Source organism: Gossypium hirsutum, chromosome A03 (genome assembly GCF_007990345.1).
Source record: "Gossypium hirsutum isolate 1008001.06 chromosome A03, Gossypium_hirsutum_v2.1, whole genome shotgun sequence".
Classification (NCBI taxonomy): domain Eukaryota; kingdom Viridiplantae; phylum Streptophyta; class Magnoliopsida; order Malvales; family Malvaceae; genus Gossypium; species Gossypium hirsutum.
This window is the reverse complement of record NC_053426.1, coordinates 58,812,231-58,835,013: the sequence shown is the minus strand read 5'-3', so window position 1 is coordinate 58,835,013 and position 22,783 is coordinate 58,812,231. Positions and strand designations below refer to the sequence as shown.

At 32.1% G+C, this 22,783-nt stretch overlaps 1 protein-coding gene across 1 annotated transcript; it reads left to right on the top strand.

Annotated features, from left to right (window-relative positions):
• Nucleotides 1-1,898: 1,898 nt before the first annotated feature.
• On the top strand, nucleotides 1,899-6,602 carry LOC107948097 (peptidyl-prolyl cis-trans isomerase CYP23). Its single transcript, XM_016882567.2, has 8 exons — nucleotides 1,899-2,333; nucleotides 2,586-2,699; nucleotides 2,800-2,948; nucleotides 3,043-3,115; nucleotides 3,219-3,308; nucleotides 3,973-4,012; nucleotides 6,044-6,126; nucleotides 6,214-6,602. The coding sequence occupies exons 1-8, from the start codon at nucleotides 2,235-2,237 to the stop codon at nucleotides 6,232-6,234; spliced, it is 669 nt and encodes a 222-aa protein (XP_016738056.1). The 5' UTR covers nucleotides 1,899-2,234; the 3' UTR covers nucleotides 6,235-6,602.
• Nucleotides 6,603-22,783: the final 16,181 nt, after the last annotated feature.

Genomic DNA, 22,783 nt, shown 5'->3' with positions numbered 1-22,783 from the left:
AGAAATAAGGCTTGGAAATGGCCTTATTTTGTCCACATGGGCAGACACACGAACGTATGTCTCAACCGTATGTGACATACGGCCATGTGTATGGGCGTGTGGTTTGTGGTCGTGTGTCCCCTGCATATTAAAAATTAAGAAACAGAATGCTCAGAATTGGTTACAGAAGCAGAGACACGAGCGTGTGTCTCAACCATGTGAAACAGACAGCCTAATACACGAGCGCGTGTCTTGGTCGTGTGAATCCTGCACTTAATTTTTGAAAATTAAATTGTCCACACGGCCTAGCACACGGGAGTGTGGCTGGTCGTGTGACCCAAATTAGTAGCTACTCCTTTTTGAACATGGGCTGGGACACAGTCGTGTGCCTCACATCGAATGCCCACACGGCCTAAGACACGGGTGTGTCACCTGGTCGTGTGAGCCACATGGCCTGACCACACCGGCGTGTGTCTCTTGCACCTATGAAAAATTTTCCGAGTTTTCGGTTTAGTCCCGATTTGATTCTAATGTGTATTTTGGGCCTTATTGACCCAATTAAGGGATGATATGATTGATTTCAGATATGAAGAGTAAATGAGATGAAATTTTTTATAGTTGATCTGAAAACTACGATAATGCTTCGTGACCCTGTTCCAGTAACGGATAGGGATTAAAGGTGTTAGACATATACTATAATAACATACTAATTGATAATTCATCTACTAAAATAGATATTTTAAAAATAGGGGTACCACATTAGGCATTGATTAAATTACAGATACTATTGATGACATTATCCCAAAATTTCTTACTTATTTAGAAAAATAAGGAATAATCTCAAAACTACTAATGAGCTTTGGTTAATGTACAAATTTATACAAGAACTTTGATCTTGTGCAATTTTATATATGAAATTTTGATTTTATCCAATTCTCACAAATTATTAATATAATTATCAATATAACGTTATTTTATGTTTATATATTGCATACATAAATAATTATATTTATCTTATATAAAAATAAATAAATATATTTCTTTTTTTAATTATGTATATATTTTTTGAAGGAGAAATTCATTAATTTGAATGAGACCATACAATTTGGGGGAAAAAATAACAAACACCCGTTGTATGTGCTGAAGGACAAGAGCTCCATTAACACAACAAAAGCTTCAGTCTCAACATCAATAAAACATTATGACACGTTGATAATTGGTTCTGTCACAACTCATGCAGAACATATTAGGAGTGATTGCAAGCACTTAATACAATAAGGAAATTATCCCCGAATGATCCAAAACAACATGCATAAATTGACAAAAGAACCAAGCATCCACCAAACTAGAGGGGACGACGACAAAACCAACCCTAAAATTACTCGCAAAAGCTAAACTACATGAGTAAGCAAGACTAAAAAGCGTACTACAATAGTAGACAAAAACTTCTAAAAGTGAAGACTTATTAAACAATGGAAAAACAAACAAAAAACATATAAAACTTAAAACAACATGAGTCCAAACTGACTTATGAAATAATTTATTATTCTTAGACTTTTCAAATAGAAATAGATGAAGAAGTCAACGAAGAGCTATCTACTTCCTAAAAGAAACTATCAGTGGTCGGTGGTGTTTTAACAATGACGGACAGTATAATTTGTCAATCACAACTTGTTAAGATAATAAAGATACGTACAAAATAGATCTGCAAATTGAAAAAAAGGAAAACATATAAAGTGAATGAGAAGAAGAAAAAAAGAAAAAAGACAAGAGAAAAAGGCAGGCAAGAGCTAGCCCGGAGGCTAACATTACTACTAGACAAAAACAAAAACTTAAAAAGTGTAAATTATTATTTTACAAATATCTTTTGAGATGATTGTTCATTAAATATGTATAATTAAATCAAGCATTTAAACTACAACTACAATTTTGTGCGCATAATGAATAAAGATAATGGGTCTCACTGGAGTCGTATGAATGCATTGGCAATACTAGGATCAATAAGCCATTTGGGCCCTTCTGGATCTTAAAAGCATAAGCAAATTGGACCATTCACTATGATCTATCCATCTTCTACCCGGCGTTGTTATTATAGTTCAAAGACCCGGCTGAATTTAGTGTTGCCCCTTTTAAAGAAATAATTTTAGGCAGAATAGATTTTGGGTCAAATGAAAGTTTGGGAGTTGACAAATGCAAGTTTAGATCAAGCGCCAAGAAGGTTGTAAAGAGAATCTAAGACTAGGAGAAAAGAAGAGATGAAGATCTTATGGTGGGTGAGTTTAGTATTTGTAATTACTAATGTTGGTGCTTTGGCTGAAGAACCGCAGCTAAACTCGCCTCGTGTTGTTTTCCAGGTTTCTTCTTTTTTACCTTTGCACTTCACTTTCACACACACACACACACACACACATATATATATATTTCTTAACTCCACTAATTCCAGCATTCAGTTTCCATATTATCTACCCCAGTTTTTCCAGTACTTGTGTTTTGTATTTAGTGAATTATGTTATAAATGGGAGTTGTTGGTAATGCCAGTGTGAAAAGGTATTCGATTTTGTGAGTTTGTTTGATGTTCTTTTTTTGAACTTTTGGTTGTGATGCAGACAAATTATGGAGATATTGAATTTGGATTTTACCCTAGTGTTGCACCAAAAACTGTTTATCACATTTTTGAGCTTGTGCGTCTTGGTTGCTATAACACAAACCACTTCTTCAGAGTGAGTGGTAGAACTTGAAAGCACTGGTTTTGGTCTTTGGTTGTTAATTAATCTGATTTTGAGGTGTGAGTGAGGTTATACATATTTAAAATTGTTGCAGGTTGATAGGGGGTTTGTAGCCCAAGTGGCAGATGTTGCAAGTGGAAGATCAGCTCCCATGAATGAGGAGCAAAGAAAGGAAGCTGAAAAGACAATTGTTGGTGAATTTAGTGATGTAAAACACGTGAGAGGTATTCTCTCTATGGGGAGGTAAAAACACCTTATGTATTGGGAGTTCATATTTAATTTAATCTTATACAATTTTCTATGTATTTATATGACCCCGAGTTCTGCTTTGGTGTAGATATTCTGATCCAGACAGTGCACAGTCCTCGTTTTCAATACTTCTTGGAGATGCTCCTCATCTTGATGGGCAGGTATTCCAGTCACACTTGCCATGCATCATTGTGAATGATTATTTCAGAATCTTATTTGAAAAATAGCATACCTATTACATGACTTTCTGTTTATCTTTTCAAGTATGCAATATTTGGGAAAGTCACTAAAGGTGATGAGACTTTGCGAAAGCTTGAGGAACTTCCTACCCGTCGTGAGGGGATCTTTGTAATGGTATAAATGTGATGCTCTTTCTGTTTTTTCTTTGTAATGCACTAGAAAATTTAAGATGCTTTTTACCTTTGAGAACTGTTGCCATGGTGGATCCATCTCTAATGATTTTTAACATTTTACTCCATAGTATGAGTCCTTACTTACCAGTTGAGAATTCTCAAGATTGACCAGTTTCCTTGATTGTTAGCTATTCTTATTTCACCTTTATGGCCTCTTTTCTTTCATTTTCGTAAGCAGGGAATTTACCTCTTAGTAATATTATTCTTATTTTTAAATAATCCATAGAAAGAGGGAAAAGAAAAAGATAAAGCAAGAGAGGAGACACTAACATGAGCAACATACAGTTGTAAATCAGGAACTGGCAGTTATATAATCATACAACTTTCACCATGATGTATAGAGCTTAATGTAGTTAGTTACCTGGTCAGTATTCAGCACTCACGCACAAAAATCTGTCCTGTCCAGGATCTCTGTCTTTGTTATTCCTTTGTAACTGTACTCTTACATTGTATCTTAAAAGTTTGGCCTTTTCTCTATCCTCTATTCAACTAATCTGATAGGAATTTAGAAAACAAGTAATGTTTATTGCAATTTGTGGCTGATTCTAGTCCATGTCATCTTTTTCTGCTGTGAATACTAATTTACTTTTGTTTATCTTCCCCAGCCTGTGGAGCGCGTCACGATTTTTTCGTCCTACTATTATGGTGAGAACTAATCAGCCTCTTATGGCATTTTGTTCTATAATTGCATTTCAAGGATGGTTAAGGGTACATTCATGTCATTTTTGAAATATATCCTTGCATGTAATTCATTATAGTAACATAAACTATTCCGTGGACAATAATTTTGATCACTATATTGCATTAAAAAATATGAGCACTTTAGCTTTCCAGGATATCGTGAAGCTGGTTATGTGATGCAGTTATCTGGGAATTTTTCTAAGATGTGACATAAGTAATTATGTTTTACAGCATTGACAAGATATTAGGTAAAAGGTTGCATAATGACTGCATGTATTCCTGGATGTCATGAGCATTTAACGTACAACAAAAGCATGGAGTTCAGTCCATTATTTTCCCTGTATATATTTTAATAAGGTATGAAATCTATCATTACACCATCCACTTGTACTGCCTTGCACCTGGAAGGGACCACAAAGATTTGCAGTTTGCAAAAACCTATTGTAGAGTAAGATAAACCATTATGGGATCTTCTACCAATCCACTATTTGTTCACTCATTGATCCTTTTATCAGCTAAAGAAAACTCAATTACATACTTCTGGAAAAACCCATATTTGGCTGCTAATTTCTGAGATTGTTTCCAGTGAAATGGAGAAAGTTAGCATGATAATTGCGAGAAATAGGATGTGTTCTTGCTCGACTGGAACAACTTTTTGAAATAGATAGGCAAAAGTTCTGGGCCTTTAATGTTAAGTAAAGGGATAAATTCTTGAGACATCAACATAGTTCCATTTGAAGGTGAAAGTTAAAGGTAGCACTTGGGAATTGGGATTTTAGAATTTGTATTTGGATTTCAAAATTAGTGTAAATTGAGTAGTAAACTATTAAACATGCAACATTCATTATAATTTCTCAATCATGGATTTGCTAGAGGCCTATTTGGTAATGAATTTGAAATCCTTAAAAATATTTTTGGATTTGACAAATCCATGTTTTTATATTTTTCTCAACTAATTTGTCCATAATATATGCATTTCATCCTTACCACTTACATAATGAATCCAAATTGAAAATCTAAAATTCAAGTTCCCACACAGAGCAAAAGAGACTTTTGAAAAGTTCTGATGGTGAGATAGAGTTTTCTGTTTTGAGCAATCTTCAACTTCCTTGGACGTCTAGACAAAAGAAAACAACTGCCTTTGATGATGGCTAGTTCTCCGACTGGTGTAATTGGATGGCCTAAAGGGTTTTACATCACATCCATATAGAATTTAAGAGCGCACACAAATGGTTTTACTTTTCTTCTTCATATAAAATACTCAGTTAAAAGATTTAGAGGTCTGCATGGTGCATTTTTACGCATATTTAAAGAGTAGCAATTCTTGAGATCAAAGGATTTACACCTAGCTAGAAGAATCACAACCCTATGAAATTACTTAACCTAGTTGATTCAGTGCATTTAACATGTGAACCTTTCACTTTTCAAACTTTACTAAGTGGCTTATATAAATTTTATTATCTGGATCAAACTGATCTACTCTCAGGTCTCAACTCAATTCATACGTTTCTATGGCATGAGTTCTTGAATGCAAAATTTTATGAGTCTTACCTGATAAATAGGGCTCCATTATCAGGTCAGAAATTTTATAAGGGGATAGTTCAATGCATGAAGCTCTCACATAGTTGGATCTGGAATTTCTAGATATTCTCAGCCTTACCTCACTTTTAGAGGCTGTCTCATGACCCGAGTCTGCAACTTCTAGGTCATGATCACTTGACCTTACTTTTGCACCAAGGTTCACTCTCCTTGTTAGACTTTGTGGCCCATGTAACAATATTTGAAGGGTTAAATGGTGTCATGCATGACTGCTAGCAGCGCTGGAAATAACAATTATTCTATATAGCTAATTGATGGAGAGTGTTGCTGCAATTTAACCTAGCCTGCTCACAGTGTTATTTCTGCTTGTGTTTGACATGAACATGGGAATACCATTGATTTTGAAATTCTGTTATTACTCATTTGTAATCTTGCTGTTAATCTAATTGAGTTTAGATACCGTGTTGGAGAGTTGCGAACGGGAAAGGGGTATCTTGAAGCGAAGGCTTGCTGCATCTGCTGTTGAAATTGAAAGACAGGTGAGGTGTTTATAGGTCCGTGCAATTAAAATTGATATCATTTGATGTTCTCTTGGTAAGGTGTGACTAAATACTGTGCCATTGCAGCGAATGAAATGCTTCCCTTGAATATCAAAACAGCATCTGGATCAGCAAAGGAAATGGTCAAGACCTTGCTGTTGTGTATGAAGTCAGAGACAGGGTTGCAGGTATAAATTCTGGTAGAAAATTGGTGACCAGAAAGTGTTCAATACCGTGTACCGAGCCATGGTAAAAGGAAGGAAAGAAGGTTTATGTTGACCTGAAATCCTCTTGATTTTGTTTTCAATTTTCATCTAGTGCTGACAGCTGAGAACATGGGTTTGTGATGAATAATAATGATTGTGATTAAGTGTACTGAATATCTATCTGGCAAACTTCAATATATTAATCTTTCAATTTCTTTGATGGACTTGGTTATCAGAATAAAAGGGGATTAAGTCCCTACTGTTGATTTAGTTTGGAGGTTCTTGGAAATCTTATATGCATTTGTTTCTTCAATATACACTATAATCTCTTCTCTTGTTTTAAACCATTCGTTATTTCTTACTAGCTTTTCATTGAAATTTACTGTCATCTATATTGAAGGCAAAGAAGATAAAGAGTAGACTACAAATTGGGACACCATCTGAAAAATAATAAAAAATATGACAGGAGTTATTTTGTGGTTAAAAATAAGATCAACATAAAGTATTGTAAAGAAGGAATAAAATATTATTTTTATGGATAATTGAAAATTTTCAAGATGGTGTGAATTTTTATAATTCTTTTTAATAATATAAAATTACTATTTATGTTTTGATTTCTTATTTTCTTATTTTATTGAGATTATTTCCACTATTATAAAACATTTCACTAAGTTAAGCTATGTTTAATAAACTCTTAAAAAAATGGTCTAATTGAAAATGTCATTGAAGATTAATACTTTTACTAATTAATTATTTAAAACATCTTTGATAATCTACAATGAAAATTTGTAGATAATTTTTTTATAGATATATATATTTTTACAAATAGGTGTGAAAAATGATAAGTAAATAGGAATCTACCTATAATTTAAATAGAAAATTTGTTCTATTGTTTTTTAATTCATTTTTAAGATTATATTATCATTCATCAAAGAATTTGATTATATTTAGTATTTAATCTTAAATAATATATCAAATAATTTTTTTTCAACACTTAACTTTTTTAGTTTATCAAACAAAATTTTATTTTCGTGTTATGAGTTAATCGTGTATCAACTTAGTTAAGGAAAATGCTGAAAATTTATTTTTCTAGAAATTAACAAATAATTTAAGAGTCCTTTTGAATTTTAAAGCATTTATATATGTTTTAAAAAAGACATGCCAATTTTTAAGACTTCTTGTAAAAAAAAATACACGGTCAATGTACTAAATTAACCCTTTATATTTAGTATTTTTACTACGAATTATTATTTGATACACAAGCGATGTAGTTTTTAAACTCCATAAGCGGTGTTAAAAAACTGTCATAAGTATAATTTATTTATTCTTTATTTTTTAATCATTAATAATGGTTAGTATTTAGTACGTTAGCAATGTACTTATTTTATTTCACAAGTAGCCTTAAAAAATCGCGCACGTCTCTTTTTTAAAATATTTATCTTTTTCATATTTTACTAGACCTTATAAGACATTTATTAACCCCTTAACTTTACATTTTAAACACTCTAGTGCCAATGTACCAAAGATCATTCTCATTAATCGAGGAGATACGATGTTTTCTTAACCCCACTTATGAAATTAAAAGACTTCACTATCAGTGTATCAAAATAGTAATTCTTTTATTACACTCTAAACTCAATTGTGGAATTTTCATAAATTTAAATAAAATAACTTAAAATATTGTTCTTAAAAGAAACTTCTAAAAGAAGTATCTCACTTAAAAGTACTTAGAAAAATTGGGTTTGGCTGGCATACAATAATTTTCTAACCATTTTTATCCAATACAACATTAATTACCATTTAAAAATATAGTATTGATTCAATTCAAAAAAAATATATATATATAATTTTGACAACTCACAAAGAACCTGAACGGTGATCAAAGAAATGGATGAAAAAGTATGGGATGGGATTCCAATAAAAAAACAACCAAACATTACTTTCTTAAAAAAAATTACTTAATATAAAATAAATGTCTTTTTACATTTTTTTCACTATTATTATTAAAATTTTTATCACACGGGTATGTATGTGTAAACTGTGTATCTAACAAATGAAAAATACAATAAATGATGAAACATATGATTTAAAACTAACTAATAATAACACATGAAATATGTACGAAATTAAATAAAAAATAGATTTGAGTAAAATGAAATTTAAACACATAAATATATCATATTAAAAATACTAAATGCATTACAATTGTTTATCATGGTGTTCTAATCAATCTTGAATTACTATCAAGTTACCTTGTAACATCAACTCAATCAACAATATTATCAATAGATACAATTGATGGAGGTAATAACGTATGAATAATAAGTAAAACTGTGAATATTATATTATTAGTGGTAAAATTAATGTTTCATTATTGTAAATGACACAAGTTTATATCCAACCATATGCAAATTTTTATTTTTATTTAAAAAAAAAAACTAAAGTATCATCGAATAATATAACTTATTTTCATTATGAAAGAACATTTTCATTATTTTTCTAACCGATGTTAAACATAATGATAGCTTTTTTGTATTTTTTGTCACTCATTTTTTATCAGCATAATATTTTTCCTAATTTTTTTTCAATTATTGCTGGACTTTAGACTATATATAGTTTAGACAACTCGTGAAAATTTTTGACATATTTGATTGTGATCTTGATATAGACAGGGCGCTCATTCGTCTCAAAATCTGAATAGAACAATCTTTATTATTTGAAGCAGTTCTTTCGGGCAATTATCAAAAGAGGGCAATTGCTTCAGTTGACTCGTGATAACAATTCAGTCAATAGCTTAATATTAGTAACTATAGATATTTAAATGAAATAACTTAGATCATGCTTTAGAAAATGTTAAAATATGTTGTTAGTCCCTGCATTTTGACAAAATTTGAGATTTAGTTCCTATACTTAAAAAAGTTAAAAAAATAAGTCAACTTTTTAATTTAAAAATCTCAATCCAATCATTAAAATTGTATGTATTTTCTATCAAAATTTGTCAACTTGAAATTTTGATTAGACTGTTCTCATATAGAGTGTTATATGATTGATAAAAATAAAAATATTAAATTAATAAAATTTGACACAAACTATCAATAACCATATGGATTAGAATTTTTTAAATTAAATTAAAATATAAAAACCAACAACACATTAAAAAAAACACATTTTAACCTTTAAAAAACTATCTCACTTAGAAACTTCTCTCTTTAAAAGAAAAAAAAACACTACTTATAATTTTTAAAATTAAAAATCTAAAGATAAAAACGAAACTAATAAAAAGAGAGAGTAAATGATGTGTTTTATAGAAGTTTAGTGAACGATAATTTTTGTAAAAATTTTGAAAATCTTAAAATCAAGATTTTTACAATATTAATTTTTTTTTAAATATTTTATTTTAAATTATGTTGCATAAGATTTGATGTCTTATTTAATGATTTTAGTTTCGAAAAGACCTTATTAATATGACAATGATAGTTTAAAGATGTAATTAAAATGTTGTAAAGTTTGGAGAGTATTGTAATAGAGATGAGAAGTTAAATAACAATAACATCATTATACGAGGATGGGCCTACAAGAATATGGGGGATTCATATCATAATCACATGTATGATTGAGTTGAGTCAGCTATAATTTTGAGACTCTGACCCTCACTCTCCATCTATTAACCGTTTCTGTCGTCTCTCAGCTGCATTTCAAATTAATCAACTGAAAAAACATTGCATGTGCGGCCTCCTGCTGTTTTTGAGAGATCAAACCAAACTTACCACTTCATTCAAAAATTTGGGTTCTCTTGTTCCCATTGGTCTGTCATAGAATATGCATTCCCTTTTATTCATCCTTGGTCAGATTTCTAGATATTAAAACAATGAAAATTGCTGAAGCAAAAGTACTGAAAAGGAAAAACTAGTTAAGCTAAATTTACCTGCTTATCATGAACAGGTTTCAGATTGTTGTCTTGTCTTAAAAAACAACAACAAAGGGGGCAATGGAAAAGTGAATCACATGGTTCTCAACTGACATAATTTCCAACAAAAATTTCATATTTCTAAAGTTGAAAGGGTGAGAATCCCATACAAGAGCAGGGTTGCTGCAGTCTTAGGATGCATAACTTGAAAGCTTCAAGATTGATGTCTGAAACAAGGCAGAAATAAACATCCCACATGGTTAAATTGCAAAGAGAATGGCTCAAGGTTTGATTTTCAACAGTGATTTGGACCACATAGTTTTTTCTTTTCTCCTTGCAGGGTGATTTGAGTTAGTTTTGTTCCTTCTTGGCTTGGGTCTGTTTCAAGGGGATTGACTGTTATCAGACAACAATGCTAACAGTCACATGATGAATAATATAGACTATGGAGAAAAGCATTCACATTTTAATTTCTGGTTATACTGTCCAAATCGATCGGTCCAAATACATCATGGGAGGCTATTGTAATGTTTGTTCATCAAAGTTTCAAAGCCGTGGGATAAAAAAATAAAAACTGAAAAAACTACAAAACTAAGAAAGAAAAGAGGAGCCAATTAAGGCATCGGTAGAGTTGAGGCTTTAAAACTTTTATTGATTAGATTCGAGTCTTGTTGTATGTAAATTAGATCTAATTGCACATAGGTTTTATTTAAAAGTATACTACTTCTACCGATTCAAATGTATTATTTTTCACTTACAACGTTAAAGAAAATAATTAAGGGACCCAAAGCATAAACACAAGTTCCATGGCTCTTGAATCCTTAACAACATTATACCCAATTTTATTTTATTTTATTTTTTATTTTTTGGAATTCATATTAAAATTAAACTCTAAACATGTTAGTTGGGCGAGTTGGGTTGGTTTTGGGTCAAGTCAATTTGGGCCAAGTCAATTTATGTTTTAAAATTTTTAGTTATTTCGATGAAGACAATTTTGATTTCAATTCACTTTGGTTTCAATTAATTTAGATTCAAGTCATTTCGGGTTATAGTAATTTTAATTTAGTCATTCAAATTTATTTAGTACACAAAAATTATGGTGAATTTGGTGATTGTAGATTAAGTTATTTGTATCCTTTAAGTTTGACCATTAAAATTGATAAAGTTAGTTTTCTTAATTTTGAAATAAAATTAAATCGAAATTAAATAAATTATTTAATCAATTTAAATTTGTTATACCTCTCCCCACCTTGTACATGTGTCCGCAAGACAAACTTCGTTGACTTTTCCTTTGACTTTATTTGAGAAGGTGCCTCACTCGACCATCCATCTTAACCAAAGGGGTACCAACTTTCTGTGTGCATGACCATCCGCTTGACAAACCCTTCTGGTCTTTTAAGATGAGACAGACTGTAACATCCCAAATTAGGGTCTAAATGGAACAGTGGTTTTGAAGCCACAAATTCGAGGTAGAAATACTCATATCGATAAAGTTTTAAGGTCTACTGTGTGATTAAATAATTGTGTGAAAATATCGATGAGAAATTTTACCGATAAGGTGTTCAATTGAGTTATTAGGACTAAATTGCAATAAGTGAAAAACATGTGTTTTAGTTATTAAGGGGCTTAAATGTGATGAAATTTGAAATTTTAAAGTCCTTATTTGGAAATTAGACCATTATATGTCATTATGGACAAAAATGGACATAGGAGGGATAAAACATCAAGGTTTTAATGGAAGGGCATTTTGGTCCATTAGTTAATAAAAGAATATAAAAGGGAAAAATAGTCAAAAATTGTGTCCATCTTCATCCTCATTGGCTGAATATCACAAGAAGCCATAGCTAGGGTTTCTTTCATCTTCAAGCTTAAAAGTAAGTGTATCCTAGCCCCATTTTTAATGTTCTTTGTATTTTTGAAATCCTTATAGCTCGATTTAGCTAATTCTACCCTTAATTTGAGCTAGGGTTCATGTTCAAAAATATACCCATGAATGACATGCTTGTGCTTTGATGTCTAATGGAAGAATATGAAAGTTTGATGCGTGAAAAACAACTTTTACTAGGTGATTTTTGGTGAAATTGATAAAAATGACTTAATTGTAAAAGTTGTAAAAACTGTGTAAATGTGTGAATAAATAAAAAATGTGGGTTGGTATAAGAGAGAAAATGATTCGGCTAGGCTTGAATAATGAGAAAAATGGGGTACTTTTCATTTTACAAGCCGAGGGGCAATTTCATAATTTTGTGTAACTTTAGAGGTAAAATTATAATTTTACCATATTGTGATTTTTGGACTGAGTTGAATAGTGTGTGTATTAAATGAGCTAAATGTGCTATCATAGATCAAGAGGGACGAGGAATCAACCTTGACCGAGGAAAAGGCAAGGTTGCGGATTAAATCGCAAAGTGTCACATTTTGCACCGAGGTAAGTTGGGTGTAAGTAATTCAACAATTCCATTACTATGTGTTTAATATTTGATATTATAAGATACATGTATGTATGCCCTAATGAAATTGGCTTATGATGATTCAATGGAAACTTGATGATAGCTTTGTATCTTGGAAGTCCCGGGGGGGACCCTGAGGAATGCTTAGGATTCGGATATCATGACACCATGGTTAATGAGATCGCGTGTAAGACCATGTTTGGGACATGGCATCGATGTTGATATGTAAGCCAATGTAAGACCATGTCTGGGACATGGCATCGGCGTTGATATGTGAGCTAGTGTAAGACCATGTCTGGAACATGGCATCGGTGTTGATATGTGTGCTAGTGTAAGACCATGTTTGGGACATGGCATCGGCATTGACATAAGACTTTGTATAAGACCATATCTGGAATATGGCATCGATATGTGGATCCACGTAAGACCATGTCTGGGACATGGATTTGGCATTCTATTTGGTGCATGATGATTCCGAACATCCTTTAGTATTTTTGGGTGGTTCAACGGGCCATTCAAGATTATGGTTAAAGAATAGAGTATTCTTGAGTAAGAATGTATGGTACAGATATGTACGTAAATCTCAAGAGTATTGAAACTGATTCATGATAGGAAATTTAGCATAAGTATGAAGGAGTAAGAAAAGTAGGATGTTCAAGGACATTGATTGTCAATCCTCACTAAGTTCACTATGTGTAGCATGATAATGTGGTGGTAATTGGTAGCATGTTTAATCCATGAATTTCATGACTTATGTTGTTTATTATTTACATACAACTTACAAAACTTTATGCTTACCCCTCTCTCTTTTCCTTTTTTCTTTTAGCATTGCCAAGCTAGCTCGGGGATCGTGGATGTCGGAGCTCAAGCCACACTATCAACGAATCTTCATGACTTATGGCATGTATAAGGAACTTCGTATTTTGTTATATCTGTCATATTTTTTAACCAAAGTGATGACCCACGTTGGTATATTATTTTATTTTGTATATGGCTATGAAATATGACTCATATTGATTATTGGGTTGAAATCCCTAAATATTGTTACATGCATGAAATATGTTATTATTCTTGTGGTGTGTGCCCGATTGGTTGTTAACAATGGATGATAAAATGTGGAATTTATGCTTGAGGGGTAAAGGATGTTAAGTGGCATGGTCATAATATGAATAAAGATGAAGAAATGGATTGAATGAACCTAACAAGTCATAGAGTCCCAATTATGTATACTTGACATAAATCTTCATGCATGAGTTAAAGCTATGGATGTCTAAGTAGCCCATTTATGCCATGATAATCACCATTGACATATGAGAGTGTCTATGGGTTGTTGAGGGTGACAAGAGGGCTTGGAAAATAGCCTCAAAGTTGTCCATACGGATAGACGCACGGGCGTATGTCTAGGCCGTATGTGACACACGGTCAGCCCCATAGGCATGTAGTCCGACTGTGTGTCCCCTGCACCTAGTTTTACAAGTCAGTATGCATGGTAGTAAATACACGGGCAGAGACATGGCCGTGTGTCTCAGCCGTGTGGGGGACACGGCCTTAGGACATGGGCGTGTGCCCAGGCTGTGTGAAGTCTACACTTTAAATTCGAAAATTAAATTCGTCACACGGCCTAGCACACAAGTGTGTGACTTGGCCGTGTGACCTTAAATTGATGCTGATGTCAAAAACAGAGAGTTACACGGCCTGGAGACACGAGCGTTTCAAGGGCAAACGAGCGTGTGATCCTGTTTTATGAAAATTTTTCTAAAGTTCACAGTTTGGTCCCGAACCACCCCCGATGAATGTTTTGGGCTTTGTAGGCCCGTAATAGGGACGAGTTGAATGTGTATGTACAGCTTTGTATTCAAATAAATTTTATGGCTCGAATCTGTGTGTACGTTTACGCTTTAATCTGGTAATGCCTTGTATAAGTCTCGATGTTGGACACGGGTAAGAGGGTGTTACACAGACACCCTCTTTTTAGGTGTGAACACTCCTCAACTGTGTACACACCCTCAAGGCAAAGGGGCTCACCTAGGCATAACAATCTCATACTAACCAAAGGCATAATAGAATGGCCCTACAGTGCATATCCTTCATGTATTGTATGATGTCAACCTTCTTCAAAATGATCTGCCACATCATGCTAGTGGACTGTTGGAAAAAAATCCTATTTGAAAATGGTTTTCTTGCATAGTGAAAAATTAAAATTTCGAAAATCGAGCAGGTTTGTGATATTTATAGCAATAAACCATTTTCCTAAATCACACTTGTGTTTTTGGCTAGACGGATCCTTATTATTCTCAGCTTTCAATCGAACGACCTTCTCCACTATTCTCGTACCACGAACTGTTTCGAATCCGGGCTCGAACAAACTTGAATCAAACATAGAACCATAAATTATTTATTTTAATAGAAATCGGTAGTATTGTTATTTCAGAATATATAATTTATACTCGGAAAATATAATTTATACTCAGAAATTAAATCTCACTATTTTCGGGTAGAATAACAATTTCTTAAACTTATGTATTTAGCCATACCGATGCCATTTATCTATATAGAGAAGAAGTAAAACCCTTATTAAATTAGTAGAAGTCTATTTCAATAGAAAATTTAAATCCTAGTCTAACTAGGATTAGGGGGCAACCCTAGTAAAAATTACTAGGGTTCGTCGCCCCTAGCATTAGCATGAAAGGCTTTTGGTCATCTCCTGTATCGAGTCCAATTATAAGTACTCCCTGAACTTTTAACCTCGAACTTTATAATTCAATCTAGCCCAATACTTGTTTTTCTATTTCCCCAAAATAAACATCATAAATTAATTTAAATAAATAAATTAATTTCTCAATTAAATAATTTTCTCAACTCGATTCTAATTTCGTTAAAATCATTGCAAATTTACTGTAAAAGAATTTATGAGAAAATATATTTAATATTTATACATTCAATGTATACACAATGACCAATTAATTTAATTCCATTTTTGAACTTCAATTATATAATTAATTAAATAATAATTCAAAAAACCATAAATTAAATTTTCCGGTCATTTCCATTTAAAAAAAACCCACATTCATTTCCAAATGTTTCTCATTTCTCTAACTTTACCATTTCTACCTATTTCTGTCACACCTTGAGTCTGACAAATCCAAGATTAAGGCGTGGAGTTGGAAAGTTATCTGTTTGGCATAGTGTAATCCACCACTTTACAGTCTTTTGCGAATTGGAATGTTGCATATAATACCGCCGTAGAGGTAAATAAAGGTTTTAGGTTATTCTTTTTTTTGTTATCTAAGAGAATAATATACCAAGTGAAGTATAAGCCAAGTGAGTTGCCACCATATGCATAGCATGTAACAACCTGTTTTTAGTCAAATCGGAATAGTGGTTTCGGGACCACAAATCTAAAGTCAAAATATTTATTTTATTATTATTTTAATTTTTACAGCATGATTGTTTGATTGTATGGAAGTTTCGTTAAGAAATTTTATCATTTGAATGCTTAATTCGATAAAAAGTACTAAATCTCGTAAAGTGCAAAAGTGATGTTCTAATAGCTAAAGGTGTTTAATAGCTATAGAAATTTAAATTAGAGGTCTTTATGTGGAAATAGTCCATTAATTAGATAGTGGACGTTAATTACTTGATATTATTGAAATTTTTACTTAATAATAAGGTTAATTTTGGTATTTAGTAAATATAGTTAATTAAATTAAAAAAAACCATTTTTATCATCTTTTATCATCTCTTTCACCAATTTTTTGAAGAAGAAAACCATGGGAGCTTGCTAGGGCATTCGACCAAGCTATTTATCTTGCATTGGTATGATTTTTCATTCCGTTTTTAACGATTTTTACGTTTTTGAAATTGTTACAGCTTATTCTAGCTAGCCCAGGGACTAATTTACAAAACTGTTAAAGGTTTAGAGTTTTTCCATTGATGAATGTTGTTGTTTTTTGATGTTTAATGGTAGAAAATGCATGCTTGTTGTTAAATAAACAACATTTGTTAAGTGGTTTTTAGTAAAATGTCCAATTAGAGATTAAATTGTAAAATTTCTAATTTTTGTGGTTAAATTGTGAAATAAATAAAAAATATGGACTGCTAGGGACCTAATTGAAATTTGGCTAGCATGGGTTTTGGTTGAATTGCATGAATTTGTAATTTTATGAAATAATGACTAAATTGTAAAAATGTTAAAATGTTAGGGGCAAAAATGTAAAATTACCTTAATGTGTGTTTTTGAATTAAATTGAAAAGAGAGATTATTAAATAAGTTAATTTTGATTATATTGAGATCAAGAAAGGCGAAATACGAATTTAGATCGGGGAAAGAATAAGGTTTAGGATTAATCGACTTAATTCATCGTTTTTGCATTCGAGGTAAGTTCATATGTAATAAGTTTTGTTATAATTGTGTTTTTAATGTTTTGATATTGCATAAATTGTAAAACGACCTTACAGACATATTTGACGACGATTTCAGCAAATGAGAAATCCCGGTTGAACCTTAAGAATAGATTAGGATACGAATGACATGTCATTAAGGGTTATTATTGTTTTGGTTGCTGGTTCGTACGTCCTACTGGTGGCTGAGTTATCCAACATGTGTTGCAGATTCTCGTTAGCTTGTGTGAGCAGACCCGTTGATAGCTCGAGAGTGAGCATTATTGAGATATGATATTGAGATAGCTTCAGCTATATATATTGACACTTAGGGTGCAAGATTCCCGAGTATCCTGTATTATTCCAAATGGTTCAACAGGTATATTGAAGATATGTAATGGTGAGAATAGATACGTACTAATATAGGTATGTACGGAAATTGTATATGTATTGAACATATGAAAGATTTGAGTTCATGGTTAAATAGATGATTGAATACATATTAACATGTTGGTTAAATATTTTGTGGTAAGTTATATGTATATTTTGAATGTTAATTAAATGGTGAGTTTTGATTATTATTTTCATACAAGCTTACTAAGCTTTATAGCTTACATCATTTATTTTTTTGTGTTTTATAGTAAAATCAAAGCTAGCTCAGATTCGGGGTTGTCGGAGACTTCATCACACTATCCTACTATCACCTTGGTACTTTTGAAATTAAGTATTTGAATATATGGAATGTGTAGGGACTTTGGGTCATTTTGGTATATGCTTTGATAATGAATTTAGCCATTTGTATTGGCTTGTAAATGTTTAAAGTTTGGTTTTAACTATAGCCATGAGAGTTGGCTTAATTTGGTTGGTTTGGTTGTGTATATATATATGTATATGGCTTGTGTTGTAAGTTTATTGATGGATATATAATACTTGTGGATCATATTATTATGGATAGCAAATGGTTGAGTTATGAATATTGTCATGCTAGTGAATCTAGGCAAATAATGCATATTTAAGATTGGTTATTTTTGATGTTTTGTGAAAGTGAGTTTTGGTATGAAATTGGATGGCATTTTGTGATATTGTATGCCTTGTAATTGTTGGTGTTAGTAATGGTATGATTTATGCTTGGTTGAGATTAGATGAATGCCTATATATACTATGTTTTGGTGCCAAATGGGTTGGTTTAGGTGTGTGCAAGTTTGGGTGGAAAATTTGCTTGGTAAATAGCCTATTTTTGTCCACACGGGCAGAGACACGGGCATGTGTCTCAGCCGTGTGTGACACATGATCAGGTTACACGGCTGTGTGTCCCTTGGTGTTGATTTAAAAATCAAGTCAGTATGCTCTACACGACCTAACACACGGGCGTGTGACTTGGTCGTGTGGCATAAGTTAGTCTACCTTACAGGTTTGGCACGACATGGCACACGGGCGTGTGTGTTCGCCGTGTGACCTAAGTCAGAGAGTTACACAGGGTCAGACATGAGTTGAGACACGACCATGTGATCCCATTTTGAATGTCCACACAGCCTGTGACATGGGTGTGTCTTTGGCCGTGTGAGACACATGGCCGGGCCACATGGGCGTGTGTCCCTTGTATTTTGTAAAATTTTCTAAGTTACCCTGAAATTTCATAAGTTATTCGCTTTAGTCAAGAATCACCCCGAATGCATGTTTTGGGCCTTGTAGGCTCGTAATAGGGATAATATGAATGATGTTGAATGATGATTACATGATATTGGAATATGTATGTGAAATGTACGTTTATTTGTATTATAAGTTCGGTAATGCCCTGTAACCCTATTCTGACGTTGAATACGAGTGTGGGGTATTACATAGCATGCCCAGGTTGCCTTAGTACTGTGTTAGTTGAGTGTTGTAATGTGATATGGTTAGGGGTCAATTGGATTAACTGGTCAAATATCATTTATACAAGATTTTCATTTCTATTTCTTTCGGAACCTGTAAGCCATTAAGAAAGACAAATTCTGGATTTGAGCGAAACTTGTTATGTTCCAATAAAGAAAGTTGGTTACACACATATATGGGTGAGAAGGGTTTGTGAGGAAGTTTCTGCTGGGAAATGTGCCTATATTGTAGTAAACATGTATTTATTTTCTATGTATTTGAACAATGAATAAATAAATTTCACATTTCACTGTCATGTCTTTTGTATTTCTGTCTTTCATATTTTGCATGCAAAGTGAAATTGTGACAAACAAATATTAGCTCATTGATTGTCTAAATTAAAATTGATGATAAATGGCATTGTAAGAACATTTACATTACGAGAAAGACAACTTACTTCAGTAAATAATTTAAACGAGTCCATAATCCCGTAAAAGAATCAAAGTGAACATTTGATTCAAATACTAAGAATGATTATTATGTCATCTACAATTCTAATTGAGGAGATGACTAGTCTTGGCTATCGGAGCAGTTGACTCCACGAGTAGAGACAGAGATGTATTCATTGGTAGAATGATACATTGGTTTGGACTCAAGATGAATTGATTCTAAATTCGTTTGCGAATTAATTCACTTATAACATTCATGATGTGATTTACCTAAATCCTGAGTTAGTCACTGACCATGCGTATGTAACTCAAGTGCTTTTATATAAGTGGAGACTTATGCTCTAAAGATGATCGAGCCAATAGCAGGTATTTTGGGTACATGACTTGTGTATGGCATGACTTTACTAGAAATAATGAAATTCATAGCTCAATTAAAAGTTAACGATATCCTCTTATTGGCATTGTGTGGATTGATAAATATGGAGCTTGTTCTCAAACGAACAATTTGACACAGTTTCTTGTTGACAGTGATCATATTAATCATTAAGAAGTCACAATGATGACAATGAGATAAAATATGATTGTATTGAGTGAACGGATTTAACTTAAAGGAATCAATGATATCCTATGATGGTAACACACACATGATGAGGTTATTGGACAAAGCAGTTGGATGAATTGCTTTCGTAAAGAGTATACAATAATTAGTTTTCAATCATGGTACTTCTTGTGGACTGACTTCATGATTAAGTAATTGCGAATTATCGGAGCAATTCTTTTGGACATAATTGCAATTACTAGAATCTAATTGTAGATATTCGATTGGTCCCTTCGCTAGCTCAATAAAAGCTAGATCGAGTTGCATTTGAATTAGAAGTAAATTCTACAACTTTGAAAATAATTTAATTGAATCGATTTATTCTGTGGAATTAAATTGGGAAGTCATAATAGTTTTTTAACTAGAGAATTTGATTAAATAATTTTCTTGAAAAATTAATTTGGAAAATCTAAGTGATTTTTGGAAAAATTAATTTTGATAAACTAAAATTAAATTAATCAAAATAATTAAAATTAATATGATATGTTTGGAAATTAATTTCCAAGTTAGACAATTGGCCCAATGGTTAATTAAACTTGAAAATTATATCTAACATCGTACATTGGGCTCGGGAGTCCAAAATCGAAACCAAGACCCAAAATTGTTCGAACCAGGCATGGTATGAAATCGGGCTGACGGTCCAACCAGTGGCTAGATTGGATCAGTCGGACCGTCATTAGCTTGGACTAAACTGACTACAACCAAACCTGCTCAGGGTGTCGGTAACTGCGACCGGGGCATTTCTGTGGCCGAAAAATAGTCGACCGTAATGGATCTTCGGTGGTTGAGCAGTGGAAAAGTTACACTCCTATTGAGACTCTACCAAAGAATTTGATTTCAGATTAACTATTCCAAAAATAATAATATTTTAATAGATTTAATATTAATATTAATTTAATATTAAAGTGATTATCTTAATATTAAATTAAATTTAATATTTATCTTGTAGATAAATATTCTATTAATTTAATAATATTTAATATTAAAGTGATTAAGTTTAATCATAATTGAACTCTCTAAACTCTCTCTATATAAAGAAAGCCTTGTGTCATTATTTTACACACTTGAATTTAAGAGAAAATTTTTAATGAAATTATTTTATAAAATTTTTAGAGATATTTTTCTTATTTACAATTTGGACTAAAAGTTTAAAGAAATTACTAAATTACCTCACTAGTAATTTTTGTGAAAAATTTTCTGATTCGAAGCGAGCCCACACTCGGCAAACGTAGAGCTTGAGGATAGCGGAGAAGACTACTCGATCGAAGCGTTCATCTTAGACGAATCGAAAGATACAATTTTGATTAAGTGTTTATTACTTTAGATCTCACAATCAAGTTCTTGTTTTGGAATTTTTTGAAAACTCTGGTTTTTCCCTAAATTTATTTTCCACAGCATTTTCCAAAATCGATTTTCCAACAGTTTCTTCTTCTTTCAATATTACTCTATGCTTCTTTTTCTTAAATTTAAATGTTATTTCTTCCTAATCAAGTTGGAATCTAAGGTTATTGATTTAATCAGAGGTTGTTCTACCTCTTGTTGTTGTTGCTGGGTCGAGAGGGATGCCCAAGTTTGGAGTTTGAGCTATAATTAAGATGAGCATCAGGTGAGTCTCTATTTTGACTCCTGTATGTTAATTGTTCAAGTAAAAACTTATATATAATGATAACACCTCAAATAATGGGTAAGTGGGTGAAGCATAGAAAAGATGCTATGTGTGTGTCATGATATTATGTATGAACTACTGTATGAATAGAAAGTGATTGGTAAGTATGTAGGTAAAGTCTGATAGAGGAATATACGAATTGATTAAGTATGCATGAACAATCTGGGTAAGTAAAACGTCCCTTGTGATGCCTTCGTTAGGGCAAGTATATTGCTAACTAGATTGGTAGATCACGATACAAAAATAAGTGTAAGAACATATGGTTGAGACCCATGACAATGTATGATATGAAAACGCTCACACCCGTTGTGAATATCCTCAATTCTCGAGCGATAAGTACAAGTCTCTTCCATTCAATGGCAGAACCTAAAAGATTCCCCGAATTTCAACTCTGCTAAGATATATTTCTTCGTATTTGCAATTGTTATCAAAATCATTTGATACTTTATAACAACATACAAGAATATTTATTAATCTTCTAAAAGTTTATACTTAATTTAAATTTGGGTTATTTGTTGAACAAATTTGAATTATAAACTTTTAATGTTAAAAATCAAATTTAGATTCATCAGGATTTTTGCCTTACGATTACTACTCTACTCTGAAGTTATTTGAATCATTATTTTAAGGTTATATAGAGGTAAGCCCTCTTTTATAAGTAAAGGGCAGAGCAAAAAGAAATATTTTAATAAGGACTAGGAAATACACCAATAAGAAAAAAGAAAAGAAAACAAGAACTAAATAAAGATAGAAAAATTAAAGAAAATTAGAAGGGTGGGTGCATTTGTTTGAGCTTGTCTGGTTTTTAAACAACATCAAATGGTCAGCCGTTTGGGCTGCAAATGGCCAGTGTCGTGGCTTTCTCATTTGTGATCCTACTAATTCACATCATCGCCCAACATGTTTAGCTCGCTCTTCCATTATTATTATTATTATTATTATTATTATTATTATTATTATTTTGACTTTTGTAACTAGATTTATGATTTATTTGCATTTTGTCGCGATATTATATTATCGCTTAGTAAAATTTCAAAATTCATCCAAGAAAAATTACATTAGCCACCACCGGCATCATTCATTCAGTCATTATATCCATGAATTCAATGAATTATTACATCAAATTTTACTTTGTAATAATTATGCCGAA